Source organism: Sphaerodactylus townsendi, linkage group LG04 (genome assembly GCF_021028975.2).
Source record: "Sphaerodactylus townsendi isolate TG3544 linkage group LG04, MPM_Stown_v2.3, whole genome shotgun sequence".
In the NCBI taxonomy this organism is placed as follows: domain Eukaryota; kingdom Metazoa; phylum Chordata; class Lepidosauria; order Squamata; family Sphaerodactylidae; genus Sphaerodactylus; species Sphaerodactylus townsendi.
The window spans coordinates 151,945,517-151,957,626 of record NC_059428.1 but is presented as its reverse complement, the minus strand read 5'-3'; the positions used below and the strand labels follow the sequence as shown (position 1 = coordinate 151,957,626).

Genomic DNA, 12,110 nt, shown 5'->3' with positions numbered 1-12,110 from the left:
CAGGTCAAAGCATAAGGTGTACGCATAGGGAGGTGTTGCTGTTGTTCCAGAATTTAAATAGATGCTGATGGGGTCTGAACTGGCTGGGACTTAGAGATCTGGGTGTCACAGTGGACAGAACTGTGAAAATGTCAGCTCAGGCAAAGGCAGACTTTAAAATGGGGATTATTAGGAAAGTGACTGAAAGGAAAAGAAGCAACATTTTATTGCCTTGTGTAGATCTTTGGTGGAGTTATTTAAAATACAGTACGCAGAGTTGGACAACATATCTCAAAAACGACATCTCAGAGCTGGAAAAGCCACAAAGCAGAACCACCAAGATGATCAAGGAGTTAGAGAACCTTTCCTATGAGGGAAGGCTAGACAGCTGGACATTTTCAGTTGGGGGGGAGATGACTGAGAGGATCAGGACAGAGGTTCATAAAAGTTACACTCAGCTCAGCAAATAAGTCCACTGAGAGAGGTTTTTCACCTTCCCATAATACTCGAACACGAGAGCACTCGATGAAATTGGTGGGCAACAAATTCAGGACAGGACAAAGCACTTTTTCTTTTTTTACTCAATGCGTAATTGTGGAATTCATTGCCAGAGGACGTAGCAACAGCCACAAACGCATATGTTTTAAAAGGGGATTAGATACATTCTGTCGGATAGGTGCACCGGGCAGCCCCATCTGAGAACCACCCCCAAGGAGGCTTCCCGGCAGTGTGGGGAGGCTCGAAAAGTGAAAATTATCTGCCTGCCCTCAATTTACAGAAAAGGAAGCCGGCCCATCGATCACCTTTCGAGCAATGCAAACATGTATGCTGAAATACTGTGGTGAACAGGAATGATTAATGAGCTAAGCCAAACATTTCTTCTCAATTAACCGCACCAGGCGGCAGTGTTTCACCATTTGCTGTATCAAAAGGCTGGGCAGCAAATTCTGCAATGAAGCAGCACTGGGGGAAGGCAGGGGTTGCGCAGTTAGATATCTGGGAGGTAGGTCGACTCCATGCCCAGGAAGGGTAGGTACAGAAGAGCTACTAAAACTGGAGTGGGTTTGAATTGCATAGATCTGAGAAACGTTACACCAGAGGTAAGAAGAATCACAAAGTTGGAAGGGGCCGTGCTGACCACCTAGTCTAACCCCCTTCCTGATACAGGATCAGCCTAGAGCATCCCAGACTGTAGAACATAATCTTTGTAGCCCTCTTATTCCGCTGGTAAACAAGCTTCCTAGGTAACTTTGTATGCCTTTCAGTGGCTGCTGCCTTTATAGAGTTTATTTTATTCTATCTTGACTCTCTTCCCAGCATATGTTTTAAAATTGTGCCTCGTCTCCCTGCACTTGGGCTTCCTCTGTGTGTGTGGTTCTACCCCGTGTGGCAGCCATTTTTGTTGCCGGCTCCATCACCTGTGGTAGCCACTTTATCGCTGCCTCCACCACCCTGCATCAGAAAGATGCCCCCAAGCTCAAACTTCTCCAACGTCTCAGGCAGAGAAGGGTCTGCCCGCTCCTCCTTCCTGAGAACTATTTTAATTGAACCCTTCCCTGTTTAAAATGCCATTCGGTTCAATTTCAATTAAAAGCAACAATCACCACCAAGTATTGGTCAGTCCGCTGCCCGCAGAGCAACCTCCATCCATCCCGATCTTTAAAGCCTCTACATCCTGTATTAGGATGCAAAAGCTTTAGTTTTGTGCTGCTGCAACCTAATAGAGAGATGGGGGAATTAGCAACAAACCAAAAGAAATGCACTCAGACATGATGCATACAGGAAGCAAACTTGTGGCTGTTCCCACTTACAGGCCCCCAGCTCTATCAGAAGCGAAGGGAAGCCTCAAGTGGACACGTTCATAAACACACCTTTTTCCATAAGCTGGTTGAAGAGGAGAGTGTTGGAGAAGAAGAAGAGGTAGGCGAACATTTGGGAGGCGATTTCCTGGTGGACGTCATACTGGTGGAGAAGGTCCAGGGTGGCCTGGTAGACCAGCACAACCTTGCGGATTTCCTCCGGCAGTGGCGGGGAGGACAGCCAGCTGTCGCGGCCTTCGCTTTGGAACGGGTTGCACTCCAGCAGGATGGGGAGAGATACGTACAGCGACTGAGTGCCGAGGAATGGGGGAGGAAAGGAGAGAGGTAGCCGTCATTGGTTTGTAAGTTCTGTTATTCGAGAGTTAAGGTACAGCATCAAAGCTATTAGCCTGCTCCTCAAGTGCCTGTGTCTAAACCAGTGGTTCTCACCCTGGGGGTTTGGACCCCTTTGGGGGTCGAACAACCCTTTCACAGGGGTCGCCTAAGACTCTCTGCATCAGTGTTCTCCATCTGTAAAATGGATAAATGTTAGGGTTGGGGGTCACCACAACATGAGGAACTGTATTAAGGGGTCGCGGCATTAGGAAGATTGAGAACCACTGGTCTAAACCATCGCTGCCAGTGGAATAAAATGCACTTGCGAAGAAATAAGGGCTTCAAGGCAACAGCCATTCTGAGTTCATTTCTTGGCATTTCTTCTAGATTTTTGACACCAGAGGCATATCTAGGGGAAGGGTGTGTGGGGCTCTGCTATGTATGCCTTATGGTATTTCATATTTCTTTCCTAAAAAAAGAGGGAGGGAGGGAGCAAGAGAGAGAGAGAGAGAGAGAGAGAGAGAGAGAGAGAGAGAGAGAGAAAGAAAGAAAGAAAGAAAGAAAGAAAGAAAGAAAGAAAGAAAGAAAGAAAGAAAGAAAGAAAGAAAGAAAGAAAGAAACATAGTTTCCAGTGTCCCAGTGGGGCCTGGAGATCTCTGTAATACAACTGAACTTCAGATGACAGAACATTATTCTGCAGAAAATGGCTGCTTTGACAGGTGAACTCTCTGGCATTGAGAATGAGACAGGGAGTGCTGCAGAAAAGCAGAGGGAACTTTCCAGACAATTGGCCGGTAGGAGGGAACATCATCCCACTTTTCAGGGTTCTGGCCAATTAAGCGTGATAGAAACTTGAACGATTGACAAGTGCCTGGTCCTGAACAAACATACAATACTTTAATTGCATTTGAATTGAATCTGTTCCCATTTAAAATGTGCGGATAAACGGGATAGCTTTCATTTAAACTTAATCAACGACTCTGGCCCAAAGTTAAATTCTGTTCTGCTCCATTGATTTCAGCAGGAGAGATTTAAGGCCGGGCCTTCAATCAATAGGAGTGAAAAGTGCTTCTTTTGGCCAAGAGCCGTGCCCATGTATTTTTGGCCAGCGCCATTTCCCCTTGATTGAGGATATTCTTTGGAATATCTCCTTGAGTCCACTGACACGACAGCCACAGAATGCCTGGCTGAAAGCCAGTTCTGACGTTCAGGGAAACCCTGGGTCTTTTCTGACCCAGATTTTCTGTGTCTTGAGCTTTGCTGACAACTCGGAATAATGAGGTTGGGTTCTTTATTAATTAGGCCATTAGCACCTGTTCTTCATTAGTTAGGCCATTAGCACCTGTCAGTTGCATGGACTTGTAAGGAAACAGCACCCTGCAGACCTGGACCGCACAGATGGGGATTACTGAAATGGTACTTCTGACTGCCTGAATCCAAAATGTCTGCCCTCAGGGAACTTGTCCCCTCCTGGAACAGTGTGCCAGAACACACCTGTCACTCTCCTGAAGTGGCACATTGCAGAATACCAGAAGCAACGGCTACATGGTCTTTCAGAGAAAAGTTGGTCCCTCATGTGCATCTTCTAGTTAAGATAAGCTGTCCAAGAAATCTGCCGGGTCAGTACCACAGGAAAGGTAGAACCATCATTTTGGGGGCCATGCTGTAAAGTCGCTCACCACTTGTCAGGGATGCTTTAGGCTGGCCCTGCATTGAGCAGGGGGTTGGGCTAGATGGTCTGTGTGGCCCCCTTCCATCATTCTACAACCTGACGAGAGCACAAAACAAAACCCTCCCTTCGTTTTATTATCCCGCTTGGCCTGCAAAACTAGATCACTGTTGTTTCCTGATCAGAAACCACCCAGAGAAGGGCAAGAGAGAGCCTGCAGGACCAAGCTTTCCACAAAGAGGGAAAAGGGAGGGGGGGAGTGAGAAGAGGAGGAAAAACGGAACAGCCAAGAGGAGAAAAACAGGCGGTTTCCCAACTGAAAGAGGCGGGGGTGCTTTCCAAGTCCCAGAGCTGGTAAAGGATGCCGGGAAAAAGACAGAGTCACTGAGCCTGTTTTAGCTCCTCGGAGGTGGGAAGTGGTCTCCACCCTTCTACACAAGCGCTCTTTCTCCGCTCGCACACTGCAAGCTCTGTTTGACTTCCCCCCGAGCGAGCCGGGAGGTGCTTGACATTTTATTTGCGTGGGGGGTATGAGAGGGCATTATTATTGACACGCTGGCAGTTTGAACACAGCGATTTGAACGGGAACAGAAGGGGGGGGGGGTTACACCCAAAAACCACTCAGGAAAAATAAGGCTGATGCTACAGAAACTCAATTCCAGGTGCAACTTCACACACATGAGCTTCAGTTGGGTGGAAGATGGTTACCCCGGACCAGCATATGTGAGACAGTCCATCAGGTTTTGTTTCTTGTTTGGTAAAATTGGGGGAGGGGGGGGTCTGTCTTGACATCTGGTGGGCCACAATCCTGGGCTGGGATTGGCTCTTGGAGACTCACATTCGAATCCCTGCTCTGTGCTGGAAACGGGCCAGTGGGCCAGTCCCATTCTTAGCCTTGCCTACCTAACAGGATAAAATGTTGTGTGGATAAAACGGAGGAGAGGAGAGCAACACATGCTGCTTTGGGTTCCTTTTGGGGTGGGAAAGGCAGGATATGAATGAAGTAAAATCAAATAAAAATCGAACGTTTTCAAACGGCCTTGCGGGATCCAGAATTAGCTGGCCAGCTCTTTCTTCTGGGTAGGTCATTTGTGTGTTCATTTCTTCTTGTCCTTCTCCCATTCAAAACTGTTTCCTCAGAAGTGCACTGAGGCCCGCCAGAACCCAGAGGTCGGCTTGCAGCCACTGGCAAAATGGCAGAGAAGGGGGATGGGTGAACACCAGAGAATCCCCCTGGAGAGTTGCTTGGACCATTTCTCAGCGTTAGTGACAGTTGCGCTGGCTACACATGGGCGGCTATGCCCGTGGTGCACTGCAGGCTTCCGGGCAGGTTACGCAGCACTGCCGCAGCAGCGAATTGCCGAGAATTGCTCTCTCCTGTGTGGTGCAGCCATCTGTGCAATTGAGTTCTGGGCTGGTGAGACAGGCCATCCCTCTTCTCTACCCCTCCCCTACCCCCTTTTATTTCTTTGCAGGCAGTGCTAAGCCAGAGTCTTCCTCGTGCTACACAGACCTCTCGGCTATACTTGTGCTGCAGGATGGAGTTCAAACTAGGGGGTGATCCCTGAGGTTCTCCAGGAACAGAAATGTAGAGATCTGCCAGTAGAAGAAGAAGAGTTTGCATTTATCCCCCCTTTCTGTCCTGTAAGGAGACTCAAAGGGGCCTACAATCTCCTTTCCCTTCCTCCCCTCACAACAAACACCCTGTAGGGTAGGTGGGGCTGAGAGAGCTTGGAAGAACTGTGACTAGCCCAAGGTCACCTAGCTGGCATGTGCTGGAGTGCACAAGCTAATCTGGCTCACCAGATAAGCCTCCGCCACTCAGGCAGCAGAACGGGGAATCAAACCCGGTTCTCCAGATTAGAGTGCACCTGCTCTTAACCACTACACCATGCTGGCCCATCAGCAGAATTTGGGCAGCATTCAGAGACAGGGAACAGCCATACCTTTACAGACACCCCCCACCAGTGGTACATCCCTGATCTGTTGCCCAGATTCTGTGTTGGATGTAAATTTTCTCTTCAGCCATATTAAATAAAATTTGGGGTGGTAAAAGTTCTGAAGTGGTAAGAAGGGGCTGTACCACTTCAGAGGCTACGTGGTAGAGTTTCAGGCTACGTAGGATCAGAGAGACCCAGGTTCAAATTCCAGGCTGTCAGAGGCCAGTAGAGAACTCTAAATAAATTCATAAATTTGACAGCTCTTGGGAATGCCTCGAATGAAGTGTCTATTGAGAGCAGTTCCTTAAGATTGCGTGTCATTTCCACCAGGTTTCATCATCCTTTCTTCCCCGGCTACTGCCTCCCATCTCCCCGTCCAACAAGAGTTAGAGAAGGGCAAAAATTAAGGTTGATCCTCCACCTGTAGTGGGTTGAGGTGGTCAGATAGATTGAGGATTACCATTTTTAATACTGCTTGTAGAAAATTAGCAGTTCAGGGAAAAATGTCTCCCTGCCATGCCTGCTTTCTTCTAGAAAGGAGAGGTACAGGGGTGCATTCAAAATAACAATGCTCACCACCGCTCTATGGCGACAGTGGCCCCTTCTCCAGCCCGGCAAACCTTGCCATTCTCTGTCTGAAATCAACCTGGCAGAGGTACCTTGGAAATGTAGTAGACACATTGCTGAAAGGTATACATGATGACTTCCTCCAGGACAGTCATGGCTTCCTCGCTGGCTGTGATGGTTAAGGAAAAGAGCGATTCCTTTGAACCTAAAAAGAAACAACAACAAAGAGTTTGAGCAGATTCCCTAAACACGAAGCCCAGTTTGAGCCAAAGCATCAGGTTGGCCGCACAATAAACTCCTCGCCCATAGAAATGTAGCGTGTCAAGCTAGAGCCCTCTCCTTGAGATGCTAGCTTTCTGCATGCAAAGGCTGCATGTGGAAGCGGATCCTGAAAGTTTATTGCTTGGAGCACATGCTTGTCATCTGGCCAGAACAACACTAGCTTCTAAGAGAGAACGAACGCTGAGCAGAACTGTTAAATGGAGGGTGGGTTTCCTCCTACTGTCCCTACCCCATTTTGACCCTTCAGCTTAGCTATCAGCATGGGAATGAAGATAAGGCAGAATCTGGAAAGCTTCTAAAACTTGGCTTGATCTGCGCCTGCTATTTTCCTCCGATGGGATGACAGGGCGGAGGGTGGAAAAGAGGGAGGGAGGCAGAGAAAGGAAATGAGGCCACACATTGCTGAGGAATTAGCCACTGGGTTAGCCTCCCTAGCACTGTGAGCTGTCACTGCTGATTTGAGAAGGGGGATTATTTTCCTCTCAAGGGCACCAGGGGTGAGGTTTGGTGTGTGTGTGTTTGTGTTTTTACAAAACAGCCAGGATATCGAGTGAAAGTGCAATCTGCACAATTCACTTGCATCAAGGGGACAGTTATGGGACAGCCAAGTTTGGCAGAGTTCCGTTCCTCTCATCCAGGCCTGTGAAATTCTGTGAAAGCTTTCAGGAAGTAGTGAACGCCCTTACAGGCAGCCCGCAGCTGCACTTTTCTCGCCAGAGATTATACCTGGGAAACATTACCAGCGGGATAATGAGGTTTGAAGAGGGGGAGGCTAGGTGTATGTAAACTCCAGGAATCCTGCAGGAGGGAAACAAATTAGAAACCCTGCAACTCTCTTAATTAATCCTTCTAGGATTCTGTGACTTCTCAGGGCCAAACTATACAATACATTCCCTTTCCCAGACCCAACTCATTTCTCCCAAAAGCCTGCAAGTGACTGGGACCCCTTTGTTTTCCACACCACCGTCCGGAGCCAAACTGGGGTTCCTACAGGTTTAAAAAATGACCTTCCCATCAGCTGTGTCGCAGCACATAAAATGCAAGTGGGGTCTGGGGAATCCAAACCTGATACAAAATGTATATGACCCTATGTTGCCCCAGCAGGGTCATCCGGCCTCTCTTTCCCCCTTCTTTCAGCTGATAGTCAGTTGTTCTCAATATTCCAATCCTCCAAAAACATGCTCAATCATCCTTCTCAGTCCTCCTTCAGCCAGCGTGGTGTAGTGGTTAAGAGCAGGTACACTCTAATCTGGCGAACCAGGTTTGATTCCCCACTCTGCCACTTGAGCTGTGGAGGCTTCTCTGGTGAACCAGATTAGCTTGTGCATTCCAACACATGCCAGCTGGGTGACCTGGGGCTAGTCACATTTCTTCGGAGCTCTCTCAGCCCCACCTACCTCACAGGGTATTTGTTGTGGGGGGCGGGAGGGAAAGGAGATTGTCAGCCCCTTTGAGTCTCCTTGCGGGAGAGAAAGGAAGGGATATAAATCCAAAGTCATCTTCTTTTTGTCTTTGCTGAACTTATTAAGTCATATTTCTTCCTGCCTATCTGGAGGACTCCCCTGAGTTTGCATAGACTGTGGCCCATAGTGCTACTTTTATGGTTGCGAGGCGGGAAGGGGGGGGGGCAACTATTTTACTCTTAGATATAGCGATGTTGCAGCGGATGTCAGCCCTCTGGCACATGTCTCCGATCCCAGCAAATGTTGTGAACACCCAGAACACCAGTGAATGTCACCATTTGCCAGAATGCCGTCCGCAGCATTCACTTGGTTGAATGTGGAGAAACATTATCTGTTTCCAGACATTTACGATATTCAACTAGGACAGCTAGCATTCACCAAATTTTAGACATTTTCAGTAGAATATTCAGGCGCTCTGAAAATCATGTTTGGGTGGAAGTATGGGAAATAAATACAGCTATTTTATTATTAGTATTATCCCAGGCGCTAGACTTTTTATTTATTCGTTTTATTAAATTTGCTACCCTGCTCTTTGAAACCAGACAGCTGGCCTCAGTGCTGATGTGGCACTGAGGAGGCCTTCGGATGGATGCTGTCACAATCACAACCATTCTGGCTGCTATTGGCTTCCCTGCTATAATGTCACAGAGGAACTAGGTGGCCTTGAGCTATGAAGCGCAGCGCTACAAAGTGCAATGCTAGAGAGCCAGCATGGTGTAGAGAGACAGTGTGGCATAGTGGTTAAGAGCAGACGGGCTCTAATCTGGAGAACCAGACGTGTTTCCGCACTCCTACATTCCTGCTGGATGATCTTGGACTCGTCACAGTTCTCTGAGAACTCTTTCAGCCCCACCTGCCTCATAAGGTGTCTGCTGTGGGGAGAGGAAGGGAAGGAGCTTGTAAGCTGCTTTGAGTCTCCTTACAGGAAAGCAGGGTACAAATCCAAACTCCTCTTCTTCTAAGAGAATTCCACAAGCAGTTTTTTGCAGCAGCACAAAGGAACTAAGCACACTGAAATCAGCACTCGCAACTTCCCATTCCTCAAGCTGGCACATTCGGTTTCCTGAGCCGTGAGCTCCAAGCAGCCCACGTTACAGGGCTGTGCCCGGAATCAACACCCCACCAGCCTGGCAAACACTGCTGGCAGGTTTGGACACAGCGCAGGTCTTGATTTACCTTTGATGTCCATCTCCTCTTCCATGTTCTGGATGTAAATGGGGGATTTTTGCTGTGCAAAGTACAAGATTTCAATGGCGTTAGACATCCAGAAGATCACATGTTGCAGGTCCGGCAGCAGATCTGCGATGGTGAAATGAGAAAGGGATGCTGGATCCTGGCTGGACGAGACAGGAGAGGGGTTAAAAATAAATCTGTTAAGGACAAAAGCTGGCATCCTTTCCTCCACCCATGCCCCATATTAAACTCATGCCTCCAGTTGGGATCCTGGCCTCTCGGTGACAGCAAAAGATTGTCTCGCTGGGAAAATTTTGATCTCTGCAGTGGAGTAGTGGTTAAGAGCAGGTGCATTCTAATCTGGAGGAACCAGGTTTGATTCCCTGCTCTGCCCCTTGAGCTGTGAAGGCTTATCTGAGGAATTCAGATTAGCCTGTGCGCTCCCACACATGCTAGCTGGGTGACCTTGGGCTAGTCACAGTTCTTTGGAGTTCTCTCAGCCCCACCCACCTCACAGGGTGTTTGTTGGGGGTGGGGAAGGGAAAGGAGATTGTAAGCCCCTTTGAGTCTCCTACAGGAGAGAAAGGGGGGATATAAATCCAAACTCCTCCTCTCCTCCTCCTCCTCTTCTTCTTCTTCTTCTGGATATACCATCTGGGGGTCACATGTGAAATGGCATTCTTTCCCCACCCAAGCCAAAATCTAAACATACCAAAATTTAAACAGACGGGGGAAGCTTGCACGAAGTGTCCACAAGCACTCAAGTTCCTTGCCTGTGGCCAGGGCGGGTCAACCACATGTCTCCAAATTGCTGAGAGGGAACTGTCTTTGGCAAATCTCATCATAGGCCTGGAGGCAATTTCCCTCCACCCTGTTCAAGTAAACCATTGCAAATCTGCTGCTCTGAACTGGAGAACCGGGTTTGATTCCCTTTCCTCCACCTGAGCGAGTGGCAGACTCTAAACTGGTGAACCGGATTTGTTTCTCCACTCTTCCTCATGAAGCTTGCTGGGTGACCTTGGGCTAGTCACGGTTCTCTCAGAACTCTCTCGGCCTCATCTACCTCACAAGGGGTCTTGTGAGGCTGCTTCTAAAAACTGAATAGCTGGCTCACATTTTCTGATCCTAAATTTTATCAAAACCAGTGGGTTAAAGAGGAACTCAAGCTAGTCCACTGTCAAGACTGAAGGTCCTCAGACCTTCCTGGGGAGGCCAGAGTCTGCTCTTTGCAAGCAATTGTCCTTTTCAGTCATGTGTGGCAGAGAGCTCCAGGAAGCTTGATCTCTTCAAAGTGCCATCTTCCCTGGAAGCCCCGATTCGTGCAACATTTTTTCCCCTTGTGTCTGGATACTTCGGACTGATCCTGTCCCCCCCACCCCACCCCAATCCATACGACACTAGTGATATCTGACTCAACCCTCGTTCTCTGCCAAATCATTTGATTCTGCTCAGGATGCGTGACGCGTTACAAAAACTAAACCCGTTTCCATGGCTTTGAACAACGGCATCTGCTTGCACAATTCAAGTTTGGAATTTCTCTCCTTCTGCTGCCAAATTCTTGGGACTCATTTGCCAAAAAAGCCCCAGAGAAATTGCTAATGGCCACCCAAGTGGTCTAATTCCAAACCCTTTGACCCAAAAACTATTGACAGCATTCCCTGTCTCTTCTTTTTGAATCATCATCCCGAACGACTCTTCGCTGCCCCAAGAGGATCTCAGATAGCGGGGTCACGATCCCCAGACGCTGGCAAGGGACTGCCAGTTGGTGACAACCACAATGAGACAGTGCTACGTGGATCGGCAATCTGACACCTGAATAAGAATAGCTTCCTCTGCTGTGGGTATGGGCTGCAGCACAGTGGCAGAGCCCCTGTTTTCCATATGCCAAAGCTCCCTTCTACAGCAGGCTCTTCGGGACATTGACGGCAGTTCTTGCCGGTCTCAGGAACAAAAGGTTCCTCCAGCCCCTTGCCCAAGACCTTTTTAACTCCATAGTTTATAGCTGTTCCAGCCTAGGGACTCATCTTTAGCCTTGGGCAGAAGCAGAGCTTGGGCCGACAGAGCTCCAAGCACATGGCAGTAGTCCTGCACGGACCATGAATAATCTCCTTTTAAAGCCTATTAAACTAGTGACCATCACAACTGCCTGTGGCCCTGAATCCCACTGTTTAATTATTCGTTAATTGCAGGGCTGCTGGGTGTGGAAAAAGGTGTCACGTTTATAGATTTTCCTCCTCTGATTTCTCGCCATCAGCATAACGGCAATCTCTCCTTTATCGTCTGCTGCTCCGCTTCGGCTCTGGCGTGCAACGGGAAGTATATCACCACTCTTGTGCCTCTTTTCGTGGCTCAAGTACAAGCACGAATTAATTTCTGGAATAAAAATTTCCTTACAATCTTATGGGAACAAATTGGGGGGGGGGGGGGCAGAGCCAGCGTGGGATAGCAGATGATAACGGTGAGGGATGTGGTTCAAAATGGCCATGTCCACAACACTCACTGGATGACTTTGGGCCTGATAGCAAAATTCACATTACAAGAATGAGAGCTGGGTACTCCACCTACTCCCCATGCATGATACAAGCATGAAAAACCTTTTTTTAAAAAGCAAGCCATCATATGTTATTACATATGAACTACAAACCACAGTTTGTTCCCTGCTCTCCAAACCAGTTTTCAACTGTGGTTTGAAATCCCAATCTGGAAGGCAAAGACCAAACCACCGCTGGCTCTTTGGACGTCACAACCAATCACTTCTTGCTGCAGAGGCTGAAATGTTTTGTTTCCTTGACCAGTTAGGAAGGAGTTGGGAGCACTGAAGCCAACAGAGTCCCCTGACTCATTCCTGCACTGACAAACCATGGTTTAGCAATATGCGAAAACCATGTTTGCAAGCCACAAC

At 48.3% G+C, this 12,110-nt stretch overlaps 2 protein-coding genes across 7 annotated transcripts in view; one reads left to right on the top strand and one right to left on the bottom strand.

The window, feature by feature from the left end:
- Positions 1-12,110, bottom strand: part of RADIL (Rap associating with DIL domain) — an 81,925-nt gene that overhangs the window by 12,083 nt on the left and 57,732 nt on the right. For all 4 annotated transcript variants that reach the window (XM_048495259.1, XM_048495258.1, XM_048495260.1 and 1 more), the window contains 3 exons: positions 9,212-9,372; positions 6,383-6,495; positions 1,851-2,088 (listed from right to left, as the gene is read on the bottom strand). In XM_048495259.1, the coding sequence (XP_048351216.1) occupies positions 1,851-2,088; positions 6,383-6,495; positions 9,212-9,372 (512 nt within the window). The remainder of the gene's footprint in view (positions 1-1,850; positions 2,089-6,382; positions 6,496-9,211; positions 9,373-12,110) is intronic.
- AP5Z1 (adaptor related protein complex 5 subunit zeta 1) overlaps positions 1-12,110 on the top strand; it is a 67,991-nt gene that overhangs the window by 30,192 nt on the left and 25,689 nt on the right. Inside the window, exon 18 of one of the 3 annotated variants that reach the window (XM_048495265.1) lies at positions 1,793-1,918. The exons of the other annotated variants lie outside the window; for them this stretch is intronic. The gene's annotated coding sequence lies outside the window, so the exon portion shown is untranslated. Of the gene's footprint in view, positions 1-1,792; positions 1,919-12,110 lie in introns of those variants that run through there. 3 annotated transcript variants of the gene reach the window in all.